Source organism: Felis catus, chromosome B2, assembly GCF_018350175.1.
Source record: "Felis catus isolate Fca126 chromosome B2, F.catus_Fca126_mat1.0, whole genome shotgun sequence".
NCBI lineage: Eukaryota > Metazoa > Chordata > Mammalia > Carnivora > Felidae > Felis > Felis catus.
In genome coordinates this window covers 11,556,927-11,580,126 of record NC_058372.1, presented here as the reverse complement: position 1 = coordinate 11,580,126, position 23,200 = coordinate 11,556,927, and the positions used below count along the sequence as shown (strand labels likewise).

Sequence of the window (23,200 nt, the reverse complement as noted above, 5' to 3'; positions counted from 1 at the left end):
TCTCAAGCAACCCAGAGTTGGAAGGCAAGCAGAGTTGTGCTTCTGCTGATGGTGCAATAGTTCGTATCTGAACATTGACCTGACAAATAACAGTTGTAAACCCTAAACAAAATAGAAACAACCATATGAAAACACTGCCGAGCAACCAGAAGCAAGAGCGACCAGAAACAAGCACAAACTGCAGAGATGAAAACCACGTGGAAGAAGCGAGGAGCACTGGGTAAGTTTCCTGCACTCTTTCGGAGTCAGTACCACTTCATCAATTGAAATGGAGAGAGAACGGCAAATGTGTTCACTGAGGAATCAGGGGACAGGCTAGGTGAGCACAGCAGCTCAAAACTTGAGGGGAGATGCAGGAATGGGGAACTTATAGATCTGCACATAAACTGTCCAAGCTTCTAGCAGACCTGTAACCTGCTCGCGTGCAAGGCAGACACCAAGGAGCCAACTTAGCAGAGTTCCAGCTGCCACCCACCACAAGTGGGAGAAGAGTTTGACTTCGGGTTAAATTCCCTACCGGCTAAAAACCATGTGAATACTACAAATGGATGTCGTTTATGGTACATAAATCACAGCTCTGTAAAGTCGACCCCTCCACCCAAAGGAAAAATAAAGATGCTTTCAGATAAAAGAAAATTAAAACAATCTGTTGCCATAAAACCTGCTCTGCAACTTCTTCAGGGCGAAGGGGCAGAATAACAAATGGAACTCAGATTTCTGGAGATATGAACAATATGTGAGCAAACACAAAAAAACTGTTTTTCCTCTTAATTTCTTGAAAACACATATAATTGTACATGGGGCACCTGGGGTGGCTCAGTCAGTTAAGTGTCCAACTCCACCTCGGGACATGATCTCACAGTTCATGAGTTTGAGCCTCAGGTTGGGCTCTGTGCTATAGCACAGAGCCTGCTGAGGATTCTCCGTCTCCCTCTCTCTCTATCCCTCCCCCGCACTGTTTCTCTTTCTCAAAATAGATAAACTTGAGAAAAATTATTTAGAAAAAAATAATAAAATACATATAACTGTATAAAGCAAAAACTATGCACTATGGGTTTAAAGCCTATCTTATTTTAATACAAATGACAAGTATAACCTGAAATACTAAAGAAGGGCAGTAAATCAAACTATAAAGTTGCAAGATTCTTAAATTTTGCAGGAAGTAGTACAATATTAACACAGAGTAGAATGTGGAAGTTAAGGATACATACAGTAAAATTCTAAGAGGAACCACTAAAAGTGGCATGCAGAGGTAGAGATAAAAAGCAAAGTAATTAAAATGTAATTATAACATTAACCAAAAGACAGCTTTCCAAAGAAGGCAAACCAAAAAATGGGAAAAGAAGAAAACAAGATAAAAATGGGAGACCTTAATCCAATACAGACACACACACACACACACACACACACACACACACACACACACACACATGTAACTATAATGTTACTTACATTAATTATAAACAAACATTCCAATTAAAAGGCAAAAAAAACAGATAAAAAGGAAAGACTAACCTATATACTGTCTATAAGAAACTCACTTAAAAAGACAGAAGTTAAAAGGAATTGGATGGGGGCACCTGGGTGGCTCAGTCAGTTAAGCCGACTTCAGTTCAGGTCATGATCTCATTGTTCTTGAGTTTGAGCCCCGCACCAGGCTCTGTGCTGACAGTGCACAGCCTGTTTGAGATTCTCTCTATCCCTCTCTCTCTGCCCCTCCTCATTCTCTCTCAAAAATAAACAGTTAAAAAAGAAAAAAAAAGGCAAATGGTTGGGAAAAGATATAACCTGTAATTAGTAAGCCTAAGAAGGCCTATTCTAACAGAGGCTAGCTATATTAATACCAGAAGTTGCAGATGTCAAGACAAAGAACATGTCCAAAGATTTTTTCTTTAAAGAACATTTAATAATATTAAAGGAGGCAAATCACTGAGGAGCCATGATAGATGTTAAGGTGCATGCTTTAATGAGGGCTTCAAAATATGTAAAGCAAAAACTGACATAAGGGGGAAAAGACAAATCCACCAGATGAAAGTGGACAATTTTAACTCCTATCTCTCAACAATTTAATAGACTAACCAGACACACCCCACACCCTGGAAAAAAAATTCAGCAAGAACAAAGATGATCTAAGAAATACTATCAGTCATCTGACACTTTATATAACACTATACCCAACAACAGTAAAATACAGTCTTACAATGAGATACCACCATATACAAAGCAGAATGCCTAAAGTTAAATGATGACAACTATTAATAAGGATGAAGAGTGAAAGAAATACTGCCACACTGTTGGTGAGGGTATAAAATATTATATTCACTTTGGAAAAGAGGTTGGCATTTCTTAGAAAGTTAAACACATATCATACAACCTAGCTCCTCCACTTCTACGTTATTTACCCCCAAGAGAAATCAACACATGTCTACAAAGCACTACCAGAATGTTCATAGCACCTTTATTCATAATAGCCAGGCATTAAAGAACACACACACTGCATAACTGTATTAATATGAAGCTCCAGAACAAGCAACACCAACATATGGAGGAGAAAATGAGAATAGTGATTGCCTCCAGAGTAGGAGGCAATCACTACTAACTGAGAAGGAACTGAGTAGGAACACAAGTGAACTTTCTAGAGCAATGGAAATGTCTGACACGTCGAAAGGGGTTTGGCTTACACAGGTGCAACCATTTGTCAAATGCATGAATGATACACCTAAGAATTTTACATTTTACTACATGTAAACTTTTGCTAAATTTAAAAACAACAAATATTTAACTGCAATTTGTGCTATATATGCTGAAGTATTTGGGGTAAAATATACTGAGATCTTCGACTTACTGTGAAATGCATCAGAAACTAAGATATACACTTGATAAAGCAAATATAACAAAGTATTGGAATCTAAGTGCTAAGTATATTTGTGTTCACTACACAATTCTTTCCCTATTTCTTATGCTTGAAACTTACCATAATCAAATTTTAGGGAGGGGAGAGGAAGCGAACAAAGATGCATTTGACTATTTCAGTAGGGAAGTTTCATCTGATCTCCAATCTTCAGTCTTACTTTCTTCCCTTTAGACCCTCACAACACCTGGGCACATCAGCTAAACAACCTAGTATCTTACTTATGCCAACTCAATAAGCCACAGACTTGGACATCCTGAATTCTTTTTATCACTGACCTTGAACCAAGCCTAAATTTGATGCCTATTCACCAAAATTTTGACTTAGTTGATCAGAAGTGGATCCCACAAATCCACAAGAAAGTTAAGAATTGTAACTGGATTATTCCAGATACTTTGAGTTGAACACAATCACCAGAGATGTGTCTATGTATCACCTTTGTAATACCTTTACATGGGTTATCTCACATGAGGAAGATACTACTGTTGTAGATGAAGAAACTAAGGCAGAGAGATACATGGCTTAATATCATACAGCTATTAAATGGCAGCCATCCCACAGACACAAGCTATTTATTCTTCTTATCCCCATTTTATGGATAAGCTGATGTACATACAAATTATTCTGACCAAGATCACTCAGTTAATAAGCAGCAGGCCTGTACCTGACATGACAATATCAATCAATTAAATCTCCCCAAACTCAGTTTTATTATATACTCCTAATCTGTTCTGTATCAATGAGATTTTTTCATTATTTCATTATTACTGGTATCACAGTAAAGACAAAAAGGCCAAATATTTAGTGACTAACACACATTCCTTATAAATTTTGAGATCTAAGAGAAAGTGAAAGGCAAAACATACTTTTACTACCTCATAATGCAAAACGGGTTATTTACAACACAGAGCTCTATTAACCTGAATGTTTAAGTGAATAAAAAATACCAATCCCTGCTAAATGCCAAAAGTACCTGAAACTAGCCTAATTTGTTTACATTCCACTAAAAATAAAATGTCTTCCATTTGACTTATCCCAAAAACCCATTAAAATACCCACAAATGTTCCATCCTTTACCAAAAGTTCTTATTCACTATATCTGAATTAAGAACTAGTCTAAACGTTACTTGTCATCTGAAGCGAAAACAGCACTGAGCACAAAATAAGAAAGCGTCTACCTAGAAACCTCTTCTACCTAGATTTAAAAAACAGAGGGTAGGCAGAAAATTTGCGGCAGCCACCCCTTTTGTGCCACTTTCCTCGGATATGTGAAGACTAACTCCAGTGTGGAACAGAACTAAGGACAGGAATTGGGTGAGGCATCCTGGGATACAAAGTTGGCAGTTGGCAGTTGGCCAGAATGGACAGGGGGCCCAGAGAAGGGAGGAGGCGATAAAGAGTTCTGGAGTGAGACTTTCATAAAGCTCCTTACAGTATACCAACCAGTAAGAGGAAACAAAGTAAATTAATAAACTTTCACGCCCTCCCAATGTCTTGATACAACAAAAGACACACAAAACACGTATCTTTCTGTAAGACAGTCAAAACTGAGCTACAGATCTAAACATCAACTTCAGCTAAAGATCTTAGGAATATATTCTTCATAAAAGTTGAAACTGAGGGGTGCCTGGGTGGCTCAGTCGGTTGGGTAGCCAACTACAGCTCAGGTCATGGTCTCGTGGTCTGTGGGTTTAAGCCCCGCGTTGGGCTCTGTGCTGACAGCTCAGAGCCTGGAGCCTGCTTCCGATTCTGTGTCTCCCTCTCTCTCTGCCCCTTCATTGCTTGCTCTCTGTCTCTCTCTCAAAAATAACAAAAATTAAAAAAAAAAAAAAAAAAAAAAAAGTTGAAACTGAAGAGAAAGAAACAAAATTCACAGATCTGTTATCTGGCAAACACCACACCAAGATGTTTTCTTCGTACAGGGATAAACTTTAAAAAGCTAGAGACACAAATTTTACTGAGAAATATAAAGCCTTGTCTAAAGAACAGGCTACATAAAGAGCTATACTAATCACATAGTAATTTCCTTATGTATACAAAGCAAGACAAATAACTCATTTTTTTAATGTTTTTTTTTTTAATTTTTTTATTTTTGAGAGAGACAGAGACAGACAGAGCACGAGTGGGGTTGGAGCAGAGAGAGAGGGAGACACAGAATCCAAAGCAGGCTCCAGGCTCTGAGCTATTAGCACAGAGCCCTATGCAGGGCTCGAACCCACAAACTGTGAGATCATAACCCAAGCCCAAGTTGGATGCTTAACCGACTGAGTCACCCAGGTGCCCCAAAATAACCCATTTCTTAAAGGTAATTTAATCATGTCTACATAAAGAGCTTTTATAACAATAGAAAATTGGTTTGCTTAAGAAAACTACAAAATTTTATGAGCTGAATCATGAATGGCATTCAAGACTTTTTCTTTCAAGATGGTAGATAGAATACATTAATACATTCCTTCCTTTCACAACACTGCAGCAGAACAAGTAGAACCTCAGAAAAAGACAAAACCTCAAGACCAGTACTGAGCCAAGACCCCAGCATAATGTCATATATCACAAGCGAGGCTCAGAGGCAGAACGTCCAAGCTGTCAAAGCAGTCATGGTTCCGGTGAGTCAGAGAGGCACAACTACAAAACTGCTAAACAGGAAAAGAGGAGATAAAGAAAATGGAAAAGAAAGACTGCCTACTCTGCATAGACTTGGAAAGCATACCAAGAGACAAGAAGGAAATTAATACTAACTCTTTTTTTTTTTAATTTTTTTTTTCAACGTTTATTTATTTTTGGGACAGAGAGAGACAGAGCACGAACGGGGGAGGGGCAGAGAGAGAGGGAGACACAGAATCGGAAACAGGCTCCAGGCTCTGAGCCATCAGCCCAGAGCCTGACGCGGGGCTCGAACTCACGGACCGCGAGATCGTGACCTGGCTGAAGTCGGACGCTTAACCGACTGCGCCACCCAGGCGCCCCAATACTAACTCTTATAATTTCAATTAACACATGATTTTACAGTCAACAGAAACTGTTACAGAAGATCTCCTGTTTAAAAATCTAAAAACTCCTAAAAAAATAAAACTCATGCATCAATGAAGAAGTCACAAATGAGATTTTAATTGGAAACAAACAACAAGGGTGCTTGGGTGGCTCAGTTGGTTAAGTGTCCAACTCTTGATTTCAGCTCATGTCATGATCTCATGGTTCGTGAGTTCGAGCTCTGCCTTGGGCTCTGTGCTGATAGCTCAAAGCCTGCTTGGTATTCTCGCTCTCCTTCTCTCTGCACCCCCCCTCACCACCACCCCCCCCCCCCCCCGCCCCACCGCTTGCTCTCTCAAAATAAATAAAAAGAAACTTAAAAAAAAACAAAACAAAAAAACAAATGAAAGTATTAGGTGTCAAAACTTAAATGATTCAGTTAGGATGAAATTCACCTGTGAAAAGAACGAAGAAGGCCTGCATTCAACCCAGAAGTAGTTAGGAAACAAACAGAGCAGCCTATAGAAATACAGGCTAATTTGACCAATCTTTGATTAGTCCTTACCATTTCCAAACTTTCCGGTTCAGAATATATAAGGAACTCTTCCTAATAAAAGAAATAATCCAATAAAAAAATGGATAAAGGAAGAGAACCCTAAATGACAAGAAACTCACAAAAAGAGGTCTCCCTCCCTAGTAAACACGAAATGCTAAATAAAACTCCAATGGCATAACACTTTACACATATCACCTTGGCAAAAATGTAAAAAAAAAATAAATAAAATCAAGTACTCTAAAGAAAAAGCAGATCTACCCTACAGTATTCAAACTGCCTTCAGAGCAATAAGGCAACATTTACTATGTTTGAAGATGTGGATCCTCCCCGATAATCCAACAACTCCATTCCCAGATAAACAGCCTAGAGAAAGTACTGCTTGTATGTGCTGAGGCAGAAGTGCATAAATACTGACTTCAGCATGTATTAGGATGTACAGAGTGGACTGTGGTATATTTTCATACTGGATAAATCTATAACAGTGAAATTAAACAACCTGGCAATTATCTTTTACAACACCCACAAATTTCACAAATCATAGGAAGAAAATGGCAAATGAGAAGAACATGTAACAGTATTAATCCATTTATTTAAGTTTCAGAAACCGACAAAACCCAACCAAACAGTAACATTCCAAAGGTCAAAGAATTTCAGTTGTAATTCTCTTACTGAAAGGAATTATGGCTTTTTAATGGTACCCATAAAACACCAGGTTAGGTTTTCCGTGCCATCACAGTGAAGGTGGTTCAAAAAGCCCGCTAACTGAACACACACACACACATGCATGCACACTCACTTGGAAGGGACTATTTCAGTGGCAGATTATTCATTCCTGTGCTGGGTCTCCCCCAAGACCCACCCTTCCAGAACTCCCCTCACCACCACTACACCAAAGCTTTTAATAAACCTCAAGAATATAAGCATATAACCTACCTCTTCCTCTGGAGGTTTAGATGCAACAAAGCGTGTTCTCTCTCGTCTCATCTTGCCGCCTCCACTACCTACTCCAGAAGATAAACCATTGGCTGCAGACATACTGAAATTTGGGTAAGAAAAGCCACTAGGCAAAGAAAAAGAAAATTAAAACAAATGATATATTACTCTGGTCCATAACTTGTTAACTAACTGAACACCTAAAAATCAGAACTGCTAACAAGAAAATAAATACACAACTGAATGTGATTTTAAAAGCAGACAGAGGGGTGCCTTCGTGGCTCAGTCAGTTACGCGGCCAACTTCAGCTCAGGTCATGATCTCGTGGTTCTTGAGTTCGAGCCCCGCGTCGGGCTCTGTGCTGACAGCTCAGAGCCTGGAGCCTGCTTCTGATTCTGTGTCTCCCTCTTTCTCTGCCCCTCCCCTGCTTGCTCTCTGTCTCTCAAAAATAACAAACGTTAAAAAAAAAATTAATAAAAAAAATAATAAATGCGGACAGATTTGTGTGTGTATAACGTTTGTTTTTTAACCTTCTTAATCTTCAAAAAAACATACATAAGTCAAACACAGACCTTACAAATGACATATAAAGAAGCTTAACTATGAAGACGCATTACCTTTCTCGTTGTTCTCTGTTTTGTCCTGGTGTCACAGGGTTCTCATATCCAGTCTAGAATAAGATGAGCACACCAGATTTACATGCCTGCTTATTTGTTTTCATTTTCTTAATACTTCCCTTCTGTCAATCCATTTTAATATTTGAAATCAGGAATTTGATGGGTTTTTAGTGAGTGAATCCTAAAACTTCCAACTTACACCCTGTTTCTGAACAACAACTAAATTACAACATGACTATACACATAAAATGTCACTGAGCACACTGCCCTTTCAATAAAATAGTAGTACACAAAATTAATACACTTACAGACCACAAAAATACTTTTACTCTTCTCTCATTCTGGCCTATTAAAGGTGTAAGCCAATTTACAAGGATCTTCTTTGGGAAATGCATCCCTCTAATTTAAGTTCTTCCATTAAAAGAATATCATGGCTCCTTGGAGAGCTAGCAAATCACAGGGCTGAGACCAGAAACTTACAGGACGAGCCTAGATTCTTTTACATCAAAAGCAACTAAATGTTCAAAAACTGAGGGGGGAAAAAAACCAAAAACAAAAAACTGAGAGGAAATATTAAAAGGACACAGGAGCCAGCTCAAAGGCCAAATGATAGAACATGAACATCAAAATAATGCCAATAAAGGATTATAAACTACAGAATGTGAGAATTAAAGTTGACTGTAAAAACACATTCAAAGGTAGGTATGTAAATGAGATTAAAGAAAACTTTTCCTCCAGTAGGAGGTCAACTAATGTTGAAAGACAGGTGGAATTAGAAAACCACCCACTGGCGATCTACAAACAGGTTTAGGCAAAAATCACCAATAATACTAACTACTGAGAGGATATTTATCCTCTCAGTTATCTACCCACCAGACATTTATTAATTACAAAAGACAAAATCATCACTTCGCAGTGAAAAAATCTTACTGCTGCCACCTTAATTACCAAAAGCACATAATTAGAATCTAATCATGAGGAAACATCAGACATTCCCAAACTGCAGGACATTCTACACAGTAACTTACTTGCACTTTAGAAATCTCAATGTTAGGAAATACAAAAACAAACAAAAACCCTAAGGAACTGTTCTAGACTAAAGGAGATGAAGGGACAAGAAAACTAAAAAATGCAATACATAATCTTGAATTTTTTTCTTTTGGGATAACTGGCAGCATCAAAATAAAATCTATAGATCAGATCACAGAATTGTATAATGTTAAGTTTCTGCTTTTGATAATTATTCCGCAATTATTACATTAAAGGAATTCCCTGTTTGTAGGAAACACACAGTAAAATTAGGACATAGTATACTGTGAAGTTTTAAAACTGTTCTTGCAAAGTCTACGAATCCAAAATTATATGTGGAATATTTTAAAAATTTTAATAAAGCAAGTATGACAAAATGTTAATGATTCGGTGAAACAAGGAGTAATGGCTAAAGACTACTATTCTGTCAACTTTAGCTTGAAAATTTTTAATAAATTAGATTATGAAGATCAGATGAGATTAAATATAAGTAAATGCACAAGTAATGCATAAGATACCATGTAAATACAATAAATACCAAAAATACACTTTAGCTAAACAACACAAGAAAACAGACAACCCCAGAACATGGTGACATTTTAAGACAAGTGGCCTGGTCTCTTCAAAAACCAATGTGCCTAGCAATTCCACTCCTAGGTACAGACCCCAGAAACACCGCAACATATGCCTACAAAACACCTGTACACCAAAGTTGAAAGCGGTATTATTCATTACAATCAAAAAGTAAAAGCGACCCAAATTTCCCTCAACTGATGAAAGGATAAACAAAATCTAGCATATCCAAACAATGAAATATTCAGACACATAAAAAGGAGTAAAGTTCTGATGTGCACTACAACACGGATGAACCTCGAAAACATGCTGAGTGACATAAACTAGACACTAAAAACCATATTCTATGATTCTATTTAAATGAAATGCCCAGTACAAGCAAATCTATAAAGACAGATCAGTGGTTGCTTAAGGCTGGAGAAGGAGGGGTGGGAATGAGATTTTGGGTGGTTGGGATGAATGGTTATAAAAATGTTCTAGAGTTAACAGTGGTAATGACCAAACAACCCTGTGAATATGCTAAAAATCACTGTTCCACTGTAGTCTTCAATTAAGTATGTGAATTGCATCTCAATAAAGCAGTTGTTTTAAAAAAAAAAAAAACAATGTGGTAAGGGTCAAGGTTTGAGGTCAGAAAGAGAAAACGCAAAGCAATGTGTGATATTTGCTTGGATTCTGATTCAAAAAAGGAGCTGTAAACAACACTGGAATGTGGACTAGATATTAGACAATATTACATTAATTTCTTTGGATATGGTAATATAGAATTAGGAAATGCATGCCAAAGTACTTAGGGGTGAACAGATGTGTTATACAAAATTTTATTTTCAAATGGTTCAACAACAACACAAACAAAACACACCAATAAAGCAAGTCTGGCAAAATTATTTCATCTAAACCATGAGTACATACTAGTGTTACTTACTAGTAAATACTAATTTACGATTTGATCACAGTGCCAGCCATTTGAAAGGCACACCAACTCGTAACCATCACTAATACACAAACTTTATGTATCACCTAGTTGCTAGACTGCAGTGGTGGACTACTCATATATTATTTATTCTTACTCATTTTGATCAATATCCAAAGAATAGTGAAAATAGGGGCGCTTGGGTGGCTCAGTCGGTTGAGCGTCCAACTTCAGCTCAGGTCATGATCTCACGGTCTGTGGGTTCGAGCCCCACATCGGGCTCTGTGCTGACAGCTCGGAGCCTGGAGTCTGCTTCGGATTCTGTGTCTCCCTCTCTTTCTGCCCCTCCCCCACTCACACTGTGTCTCTCTCCAACATATAAATGTTTAAAAAAAAAAAAAAAAGAATAGTGAAAATAAACACATACTCACATTGTGCTTTTTATCTATTCTTTGAGTAGTCTTCCTTAATTCACCAGATGGGGTCAGAGACGGTTTAAAATAAACAGTTCTATTTGTTGCTATGGAAACCGGCTTCGGGGTCATGAGTCTCTGAACGGGGGGATACTGAGAATCCACCTTATAGGTAATCAGAAATCATAGAAAAAACTTTTTTTTCATATATATCGGTGACACATATCTAAACGTTATCTGGCAATAGCTAATGTGAGCTAGAGACCATGAAAATGCCTAGAGAGATATCCAGTATATGCAAACAAATACTAAAAGGAAAAATAGATAGTAATAGAATAGTAATAGGTTTATATGTAAACCTGTATATAATAAAATCCCAAATAGCTTCAGACTATTTTTTTCTACACTTAATGACTTTTCATATAAGCAGAAAAATGGAAACTATATTCAGAACTGTTCTACAAATCTAAGTTTTCACATGTTGAATTTCAAATACAGAAACTAAAACTGATTTTGCCACATTTTCCCCAAATTACTCTCTAGATATCCTTCAGCTGGAAATAAGATTATTTTTAAACTAGCTATGAAAATAATTGCTAAAACTGTGAGCAAACCTCTCTCCAAGTTAATTTTCCCCTATTGTTATTTAAAAACCAAACTAAAAGTCTTAAAATTTATTAGTAAAACTGTGTTAAGAATTTGAAATCCTAGGGGCACCTGGGTGGCACAGTTAGTTAAGCAGCAAACTCTTGATTTCAGCTCAGGTCATGAGCTCACATTTTGTGAGATGAAGCCCTGCGTGGGGCTCTGGGCTGACAGTGCAGAGCCTGCTTGGGATTCTCTCTCTCTCTGACCCTCCTCCACACACACACACGCGCGCGCGCTTATGTGCGCGCTCTCTAAATAAACTTAAAAAATTTAAAAAAAAAAATTCCAAATCCTAAAATAAACTGGCATTATTATCTGAGCACACAAGTGTTTTGTCAACAGTCTTTTGCAACACGGAAACACAGTAAAAGTCCTGTTGGTGAAAGAGGACCATAAAGCCAAGAACTTGTACTCTGTCCAAAGACTGTAATACAATGAATACAGTCCTTTCTCTTAGCAGCAGCTGTGAACAACATTGGTTTCCAAGGCAAAGCTCCTGCATATTAGCTCTTCCCTAAATCCTCATCACAACTGTGATCTTATAACTCAATGACAGTCTATTCTGTAGACTGTTACATCTGTGAAACATGAACTACAATATTGTATTCTGGCCTTTATATATCTTCACACCCATTAATAAAACTGTATTGATACTACATTTAAACATTAATAAAGACTTTTATCAATGAGAACTTGTATTATGGTACAATTTTTTAATTTACTTTTTAAACAATCTAATATAAAACAGGAGTGTGAGAAAAGCAGCCAATGCCATAAATTAATCCCATCGCCATGGCTAATAATGGATTCTCTCTTGCCTGATCACAAACATCTAGTTAATTCTAGATAGTGTTATGAAGTAACACATCCCTCCCCAAACTCTCAATTTTAGCCTTCTTCTCTGCAGAATTTTAGTAAAAATAATTATAACTTACCAATATCTCACACACAGTTCTCACAACGAATTCAGAAAATTATGATAATTTTAATCAGTGACTTCTGAGGGAAACTGGTGTTGTAGTAAAAGCTTTCACAAGTAAGGATCTGGGACTCTGCTTCTCCTGAAGGATACTTAACTAGCCACAAGTATAACTTACAAAAAATACACCTCTTTAACTCTATCAAGCATTTTAATTTTTCCACAGTAACCTCCAAAACTAATTTTAACCAAATAGAATACACTGAAAGGGTCATCAAGAAATTAGAATCTAAGTTATATTTATTAGTTCCAGTATCTTGGAACACTATTTTGACTAATGAAATTCTATTACACACAACAGATTTGACATGTTAATGACGAAAGTTTAAAAGAGGATTATGCTCAATGAGGGTTTAGTTCACTGAACTTCTATAATTACTAAACATGTCAAGCATCGTCCACTCCTATTTTTATTTATCAAAAAGTCTGAGTCACTCATAGACTACCAAGACGCTGAAGATGGAAATGGCAAATAACCAAAAAGTACTGAGCACTTACTACACATACAGCGTTGTGCTAAGGCAGGCCCTCACAAGCCGCCACAATGTCCAAGGAAACAAATCTTATCTTTCAAACGTGTCCCCTAATGACTATCAAATTCAATTTATATATTTACTAACTAAAAAATAAATACAATAAAACTGCTGAAACTTTAAGTAAATAAAGGCAAAAGAAGTTTTACCCTTTCCCTTTTGGCCTGAAAGTCTGAGGTCGTATCTATTCCACTCCTATCAAGAGGCTGAAAAAGTAAAATGCCATTAGAATAGACTGGAAATTGAGAAAAACAGGACTTTCATCACCAATATATAAAAATGTTATCTCTTATAAAAGGTTTATAAGTCAACTTACAGAATTCAGGGGAGAAGAAACAACAGACGGGATTCTTTTTGCATCCTGTTAATGTTGAAAGAATACCAAAATTAAAATTTTTCACAAAAGTCAAATGTTGTTATATACCTACATTTACTTGTGATTCTAAACATTTACCGCGAGAGGGCTTGACATCTTCTCTAAAGTTTGCAATATCCGCCGAGCTGTGGAACTGGTCACACCATAGGACTGTGCACTCAGCTGCTTAGCTTTCATCTGCCTTCTGACTGGTGCCTATGAAGTAAACGTTGCATTACTGTTTTGGACCATAAACTCTAAAGCACAGATTTCAGGAAATAAAAGTATTTACAAAACAGAACAGATATCCAAAGAGAAATAGGATTAATGTCCTAACAGGAATTTATCTCTGGATGGTGTCATTATGCCTAAGTTCAACTTTTCTTCTTTATACCTTTTACTGAAAAGCCAATTACTTTTACAATCGGAAACAAGAAAGACAGCACACACCGCACTGAAGATCTGCAACTATGTTAAATGGGAAAAGGGAGATCACTGGTATAAAGTTCAGGCATTACTTTGATCCATTTATCCCTGATATTTAAATCAAAGAACACTTCTTGTTGAGTCACTATGTCGTCACTACGTCGTACACCTAGAGCTAATGTAACATCGTGTGTCAACTGTAATCCAACAAAAAATAAACATAAGTAAATCAAAGAACTAAATAAATGAGAACAATATTGAAATATTAGTTATTCTGGGTATTAATTAAATTCCAAGATAACTAAATGAAGAGACTGTAGGCTCTATTGTAAAGGAAATTAGCATTTTTAAACTATTTTCTCAAATTTTGAAATAAGAAAAATTTTTAAATACTTGGGCTATTTCTTAATAACCTTTTAACTTTATTAAAATTGAAGTTAAGGAAAAAACCTTATAAAGAATAGACAAGTACCCTTAATACATAAGCAATGTTTACAAATTCCAACTAAAACAGTTCCTTTTCTCAAAAATACATTACAACATTCCAATAACCAAATGACTACCACAAAGCAAGTTTGGTAATGCTTAATATAAAGATATTATCACAATCAAAACACAACTGAATCTCTACAAATAGCTCACAACATCTGAAAACTTGAACCAATAACTACTTTGTTTCTCTGTCCGATACCAAACAATGATAACATTTCCAGAGTAGCTGCATGATTCTCCATTAGTTTTATTAAGAACTTGATGCCTATTAAGAATTGTTGTTCAAGCCAGAGGCTTGGGCAAACATGAAGCAACATTAGAATTCTCTAGGAAAATCTGATAGTCTGTCCTGTCACTGGATTCTACTGGCCACTGACCACTCAGGGCTTTAGTTTGCTAATCAACAAAATGGAATTGAATTACAGAATCTTTAACATACCTCCCGCTCTAATACTCTAGGAAAGGAATTATTAGCTTTGTCCCAAACGTCAGCGATAAACATTTGGAAGCCTGTGTTGAGACAGATTCTAAGGGTATGTCACAATTCACCATTAAAAAGTACAGGATTCAATGTAAGAAAGAAATGAAGAAAAGCAAGAATATACTGAGACTTGGACTATTCTATGAATCACAGGCTTGCATCATCTTATCTACTAACAGGCTGAACTATTATTTTAACTTTAAAAATTTCTTAAAGAATACGATCCAGTTTAAGCTTTAGAAAAAGCTCCCTGTGTAACTCCAACATCTAGTTAACATTTTCTTAAATAACAAAATACTGCCCTTCATGAACACATTCAGAAATAAAACTCATAATTACTGTTAACTACATACATGAAACCATCCTCTAATTAGGAAAACAAGAAACTAAAGACAAGACAGTCTTAAAATATACTTGTTTCTGTGCCATTTCTATGTTTGTCATAGACTCATCTTCACAGATTCCCCTCTCCAAGAGTCTACTTACTGAAAGTATAATTACTCCTCCATCTTTAAAATGTCAAAATCTGTAAATGTAAGCACAACACCATATAGACAAAACAATTTCTTATGGGCTTCAAAGAACTCATAGGATAAAATACAGGATGGTGGGATTCACCTTAAATTTATTATCAATTTACAACTGTTCTTTGCTTATATGTAAATACAACTGATTTTGCATAATGACCTTGTATTCTGTAATCTTGCTGAACTCATTAAGTTCTGATAACTTTTTTTGTATTTCTCAGGCCTTCCTATGTGGATAAGCATGTTGTCTATGAATAGGAGTAACACTTTCTTCCTTCGTGCAGTGGGTAGGCCCTGCAGTACAGCACTACACAGCAGCAATGCTAGCAGACAGCCTTGTTCTCTTCCTGGCCTTAGGAGAACAGTACTCTGTTTCTCACCATCAGTATGATGTTAGCTAAAGATTTTCTGTAGATACCATTTATCAGGTTGAGAAGATCCCCATTTATTCCTCAGGCTACAGGAAATTTTTATTATGAAAGGATGCTGAATTTTGTCAAATGTGTTTTATGCATCTATGGAGATAATCATACAGTTTCTATTCTTTAGTTTGTTTAAATGGTAGCTCACATTAATTTTCAAATGTTGAACTAACCTTGCATTCCCAAGATAAACCCTACTTGATTATGAAATAGTAGCCTTTTTATATATGTTAGATTCTCTATACAAATATTTATAGAGAAGGTTTGGGTCTGTAATGCCTAAGAAATATTAGTTTGTGGCTTTCTTGTAATGCCTTTGGTTGGTTTCAGTATCAGGGTAATACTGGCCCCATAATATGTTGGAAAGTGTACCCTCCTATTATACGAAAACGTATGCACAAGATTGGCATTCTTTCTTTCTTAAATGTTTGGTAGAATTCACCAAGGAAGTTAAATGAGCCTGAAATTTTCTTTGCTGGAAGGTATTCTGACTATGTATTCAATTTATGGAACAGACTATTGGAGCTATTTTTTTTTTTAATGTTTATTCATTCTTGAGAGACAGAGCATGAGTGGGGGTGGGGCAGAGAGGGAGAGAGGAAGACACAGAATCCGAAGCAGACTCCAGGCTCTAAGCTGTCAGCATAGAGCCTGATGTGGGGCTCGAACCACAAACCGTGAGACCATGACCTGAGCCGAAGTCGGACGCTCAACCGACTGAGCCACCCAGGTGCCCCACAGCCATTTATTCTTAATTAATACCAAATAACAAGAAATACTTAGGTACAAATCTAACAAAATATGTGCAAGGTCTGTGTGATGAATACTACAAAACACTGATGAAAGAAATTTCAAAAACTTAAATAGAGAGACATACTGTGTTCAAGGACTGGGAGATTCAATTTTATTAAGATGTATATTCTTCTCCCTAAATTGACCTTCAGACTCAATGCAATTCTAATCAAAATTCCAATAAATTGTAAAAACTGGTAACATGATTCTAAAATTATGAAAAAGTAAATGACTTAGGAAAGTCAAAACAAGCTTGAAAAAGAACAAAGTTGGAGGACTCACATTACCGATTTCAACACTTACTATAAAGCTATAGTAATCAAAAGAATGTAGAGTTGGCCAAAGGATACATAGAAATAGAAAATAATAGAAAGTCAAGAAATAGAACCACATATACGGTCAACTGATTTTCAACAAAGATGCAAAGGCAATGCAATGTAGAAAGCACAACCTTTTCAACAAATGCTACTAAAAAAACTGGACATTCGTTATGTTGAAAAAAAAATGAATCTTTGATCCCTCATGACATGATACATACCATATACAAAAGTTAACTCAAAATAAATCAGAAGCCTAAATTAAAACCTAAAACTGTGGGGGTGCCTGGATGGCTCAGTCGGTTAGGCTTCCACCTCTTGGGTTTCGATTCAAGTCACAATCTCATAGTTCGTGAGTTCGAGCCGTGCATCAGGCTCTGCGCTGACAGTGTGAAGCCCACTTGCGATTCTCTCTCTCCCTCTCTCTGCCCCTCCTATTCTGTCTCCCCCCAAATAAACAAACAAACTTAAAAAAAACAAAAAAACTATGGGGTGCCTGGGTGGCTTAGCCGGTTAAGCAACCAACTCTCAACCTCGGCTCAGGTCATGATCTCACAGTTCAGGAGTTCAAGCCTTGAGTCGGGGGGCTCTGTGCTGACAGAGAAGAGTGTGCTTGGGATTCTCTCTCCTTCTCTCTCTGCCTCTTCCCCTCTCTCTCTCTCTCTCAAAAGAAGATAAACTTTAAAAACACAAAACAAAACAAAACCTAAAACTATAAATCCACTAGAAAACACAGAAGAACACTGTGACCCTAGGCTAGGCAAAAATGTCCTACATACTACACCAAATGCATGAGGCATATAAGGAAAAAACCCCATATACTGAATGCCATGAAAAGTAAAAACTTCTCTGTAAAAGACTGAAGCCAGAGAATGGGAGAAAACATTTGCAAAACACGTATGTAATAAAGGACTTAATAAAGGTGTAGCATACTCTTAAAACTCATTAATAAGAAAGCGACCCTATTTAAAAATGGGCAGAAGATTTGAACAGATATTTCACCAAAGAAGACACATCTATGGCAAATAGGCACATGAAAAGATGCTCAATTTCACAAATAAAAGCCACGGTGGTGTGGAGATACCACAACATGCCTATTAGAATGGCTAAAATAAAACAATGAAAAACTGATGACAAGTGCTGGCGAGAACACTCTTCCATTACTTTGCTGAGAAAACAGCATTACTTTGCTGTGGAAAACAGTTTGGCAATTTATTACAAAGTTAAATGTATACTTACTATAAGACCCAGCAGCCAACTTCTGGGTGTTTACCCAAGAGAAATGGAAATTAATGTTCACATAACACGCTTAAAACCACTTATTCACAACTGCTCCAAATCACATCAAACCCAAGTGTCCTTTCAGTAGTGAATGGATAGGATAAACAAGTTACAACTCAACAATAAAAGGAACTACTGATATGTGCAAAAATAAAGATCCGTTCCAGATGCATTATGCTAAGTACAAGAGGCCAGATTCAAAGGCTAGATGCTATATTGATTAAATTTAAATGACATTCTGGAAAAATCAAAACTACAGGGAAAGAAAGCAGATCAGTGGTTGCCAGAGGGTAGAGGTAGGAAGAGGGGTTGACAACAGAGAGGCACAAGGTAACAATTTGCTGTGATGGAAATGTTTATTCAATACTTTGATTGCAGAGTGCATACACAACTGTATGTATTCTGTTAAAATGCAAATACTCTAAGAAGGGTAAATTTTACTATACATAATTTACACCTCAATTTTTTTAAAAAAGGAATTAATCATCACACTTCCTAAAACACAGACGCACATAACATGCTCACAAGTGTAATGAATAAATATTCACTTAAGTCGAATACAACGTTCAGATAGTCCCTAAATGAAAACGGTATCATTTTACCAAAAAATAACCAAACCAAACCAAACCAAACCAAAACTCCATTGGTGTGCCGTTAATTACTTGACAATTTTTAACGTTATCAGTCCTTCTCCTATTCAAACCAACCTGATACGGTGTGTTTCGGAGTTTCAGTTGTCTTGCAGCAGCTGCTGCCCCACCGTACATTGTTTTTCCAGGATAAAAAGGAGAATCTCCAAGCTGACTTGTTTTAAGGATTGAAGAATTCCCAAGTGACTGCACAGAAACAAAATGATAAATTATGAGCAATAAATACTCAAAACAAATGTGATTGAATCCAATCTTACTAGTACTCACAGGGGAAAGTGTTCCAAAGGCAGACAAGTTGAATGCTGGTTTTTTTGAGCTGGTGGCAGTGTGCTGTGAGAGTGAATGAGTACGTTCAGCCTCTGGGGACCACAGAGGTGGCACTGAAGTGTTCTTTGTAACAGCTATATCTGAAACAAAAATACGTAATGCATAGTTAGAGCACTAATTACAAGGCCCTCAATTTTTTATAAACAGAAAATGAAAATTACAAGTAAGAAAAAACCTATCCCATGAAATTTAACTTTACTACCAAACACCAAGAATACCTTTATCAGAAGCTCTTGAAGAAAAACCACTGGTAGTTGAGATGTTATCATCATCATGTTGAGAGGTAGAATCTTTAATTTCCTTTACAAGGGAAAATCCAGAACTGCCAATTGGGAATGCCGAGGATGTGGAGGGCTGACAGTGTAGTGCAGGAGATTCCAACACGGAGAAATTCATATGGCTCCGATGAAGAGAAGGCCTTGTTAATACATCTGGGTAATTTGAAGAAGTACTAGTTGTTGAGGGTTCTTTATAGAGTAAAAAAAAAAAAAACAAAACAAAACAAAAAAAAAGGCATTAGTATTATGAATATACAGCTTAGAAAAAGCAATACAATATCACAACAAAATGGTTTTTAAGAAAACATACTATATAACATCACTTCAATTCAAGCCACTGAAGCCTCCCATAAGCTCAGTTTAAGCTATTCTTTACTCAAAAAAGGTTTCATCTAGCTGCAATGAATTTACTTAACCTCGTATCAAACTATGTATGTTTCAGGGATCACATGCAATTTCTAAAAGTGCATGGCTCTTTATTGATATTGATGCTTGAATTGCTACTATAAAACCCGCTCATAAAGAGTAAAAGAAGCTATATAAGTCATAGCAACCACTATTAAAATTGTAGATCTCCCAGATATTTTATATACAGACATAAATCGTTTCTCTAATTATATAATCATGCTATGCATCCAGTTCTATGACCTGCTTTTTCATTTACCAATTTTGTCTCTACATACAGAGCATTCCTTTAAAGACCACATTGTATGTTATCATGCTAATTGACGCGAATTATTTTGTGATTATTTTCCCAATGTTCCATCGAACATATATGCACTGATATCTGCATACTCTTAAGAGTATTCTTTTGGATTAATCCATGGTTCTCTAAGAATAGAAGCACAAAGAGAAATAATTTAAAAAATACTTTTAAGCTTCCCACAAAAATATCTGATTCTGTTAAGTCTGAAGTTAGGCCCATAAGAGAATCAATGGGATAAACAATTATATGGAATTGCTCTGCAGGACTCAATCAGAGAGTATGCTCATTTTTGCTTATGAAACATACTGCAATCCTATCAGTTATACTCCCACAAATAGCAAATGACAATGTACATTTCCACCATAGTCTCTAACACTGGATATTAACCTTTTCTGATTTCTATCCATCTATCAAATGGCACCATTATTTTATTTGCATTTATTTAAATGAGAAGGATAGTGCGTCCTTCCCTATACTCATTGTTCATTTACACTTCTATTAATTGCTTACTGATATAGTAATTTTTTAATGTTTATTTATTTTGAGAGCATGCACACCAGCGGGGGGGGGGGGGGGGGGCAGAAAAAGAGGAGACAGACAATCCCAAGCAGGCTCTGTGCTGTCAGCACAAAGCCCAATGTGGAGCTCAAACCCATGACCTGTTAGATTATGACTTGAGCTAAAATCAAGAGTTGGATACTTAACCAACTGAGCCACCCAGGCGCCCCAATAAAATCTAATCTTTGATCGTAAGATACTGCAATTGACCTGAAATATTACAACTATTTTTCACTGTTGGCTGAACCTATTCATTTTGTTGATGTTATTTTTTGCAGTACAGAAAATAGTTTACAAGGTTTGTAAACCTTGCAACCTTTGTTCACTTTTGTAAACTTTGTTTACAAAGGCATTTACCATTCCAAGACTATAAGAAATAGAAAATTTTACTGATTTTTTGGCACTGCACTGTTACTTTTATTTCAATATAATATTTAATCTTGAATCCATCTGGAGTCAGTTATGATATAGTAGCGAAGGAATGATTCAGCTTCATTGTTTCCCAAATGGTTAGTCTGTTTACATTCTAAAATAACCTTCGTTTTTTTTTGTTGCTGTTCATTTTTGAGAGAGAGAGAGACAGAGAGAGAGGGTGCGCGCGTGCAGGGGAGAGGCAAAGAGAGAGGGAGACAGAATCTGAAGCAGGCTCCAGGCTCCGAACTGTCAGCACAGAGCCCGACGCGGGGCTTGAACTCACAAGCCATTAGATCATGACCTAAGCCAAAGTCAGACGCTTAACCTACTGAGCCACCCCTAAAATAACCTTAAATAAGCTACCTTATAATCACGGAGAAACCACCACTACCACATACTAAATCCCGAAAGGCTTTTCACCCTCTTCCCCAGTGATGTATGTGTACAATAATGTTTTACCCACTACAGCTTTAGAACACATTAGTAACTGTAAAAGTTACTCCAACCCACCCCCACATTCCCCTTATTCTTTTTCAGAATTTCTCTACTCATCCTCAGGTGTATTTTCAAAAACCCTTAAAATCATTTGTCAAATTTCCGAGACTCTCAATTAGGCTGGAATGTCTGGGCCTCCAGACTAGTGCTTCTGCTATAATTTAAGTAATTATAAAACTGAACAGAATAGGAGATATCTTTCAAACAACAGAAAACGGCACAAGAAAACTCAAAAAGTGAACCCTATCACTACCCAGCTCTCTACCTAGGTATGTTTTCGGACCTGGAAGAAAGAGCTGGAGTCCAAGCAGAACACAGCAGGCAGAAATCAGAATTAAGGGCACTGGACAGTAGAAAACTGCAGGGAAGGGCCTCCAGAAGTCCACATGGGTGTGTCCAGACAGTGAATGGGCTTTCCATGCACAGAGTGAGACCATATAAGGCTTACCAAGTATGAGCTACTACAGAGTTGAGGAAACAAGTCACTAGGAAGTGAGCAACGCTAGGGGGCAAGAAGCAGTGTTGAGGACACAGGAGCCACAGGGTTGCCAGAACTTAGAGATCCCATAAACACCTCCTTAAATCCCTGGCATTCAACCCAGGTGTTGGAAAAGCTTCCCCTTGAGACAAAGGATCATGTCCTAGAACAACATGTCCTATGTTCTAGGACATAGGTTCAGACTCAACCTAAAAAGCCACAAGAGAAACAATTTGCAGGCTAAGTCCTATCACTTTAGGGAATTTAAGAAATCTTGGACCCTCCACAGATGCACAATTAACAAAACATAAAACTAAGTTTACAAAGTTCAAAATGACCAGTCACAACTGCCTGCTCAAACAACAATCAATACTCTCAGTGGAAGATAACAGCATCCCAAATCTCTACATGTATTTTTCAAAATGACATATGTAAGAAAAATGTGATCAACAGTGCAGAAAAAAGTCAACTGGAATTACACATGAGATAGATGATGCAATTAAAGGCTTTAAAAATAAGTATTTTAGCTATGTTCAAAGTTCCTAACAGACTCATTAAAATGATCTGATTTGGATCACACTGAAGTTAAAAGATTTTAAAAGGAAGGGATACCATGCCCAGCATTGTTTTCCTACTGACTTTTTTCGTTCAGCTCTCCTTTATGTTCCTCGGCGGAACAAAAGAATTTCTTCTAGAGTGCCATACACTTCTGAAGTTTATTTCTAGGTTTTTGTTGTTTGATATTGTAAGTAGGACTCTTTCTTCCTTCATACTTTCCGTTTACTGCTTAAATAAGTTACTGGGGTTTTGTTTTTTGTTTCTCTATATTAACTTTGTGACTAATTTCTACAAATCTCTTATTCTAATGAGTTGTTTTTTTTCCCATCAATTGGCTCTCTTGGGTTTTCTGGGTATTATTTTGCTTCCTTCTTACCAATACTTACATGTATACATACATCCTCTTACCTAATTACATCTTTAACATCCAGAAGTGGTGATGATGGGATTCCATTTTATACCTGACTTTAATGGGAATGTTTCTAATGCTTCACCATTACACGTGATTCTGGCCTTTGGATGACTAACATGTTAAGCAAGCTCTAAATGAAATAAACAATTCTAAATA

At 36.8% G+C, this 23,200-nt stretch overlaps 1 protein-coding gene across 8 annotated transcripts in view; it reads right to left on the bottom strand.

The window, feature by feature from the left end:
* Positions 1-23,200, bottom strand: part of NUP153 (nucleoporin 153) — a 91,872-nt gene that overhangs the window by 30,211 nt on the left and 38,461 nt on the right. For 7 of the 8 annotated variants that reach the window (XM_006931416.5, XM_019830197.3, XM_045057072.1 and 4 more), the window contains 9 exons: positions 19,364-19,612; positions 19,086-19,225; positions 18,876-19,004; positions 13,530-13,646; positions 13,392-13,436; positions 13,225-13,281; positions 10,934-11,080; positions 7,988-8,040; positions 7,371-7,497 (listed from right to left, as the gene is read on the bottom strand). In XM_006931416.5, coding sequence (XP_006931478.2) covers positions 7,371-7,497; positions 7,988-8,040; positions 10,934-11,080; positions 13,225-13,281; positions 13,392-13,436; positions 13,530-13,646; positions 18,876-19,004; positions 19,086-19,225; positions 19,364-19,612 — 1,064 coding nt within the window. The remainder of the gene's footprint in view (positions 1-7,370; positions 7,498-7,987; positions 8,041-10,933; positions 11,081-13,224; positions 13,282-13,391; positions 13,437-13,529; positions 13,647-18,875; positions 19,005-19,085; positions 19,226-19,363; positions 19,613-23,200) is intronic. The other variant, XM_019830198.3, reaches the window with a different exon arrangement.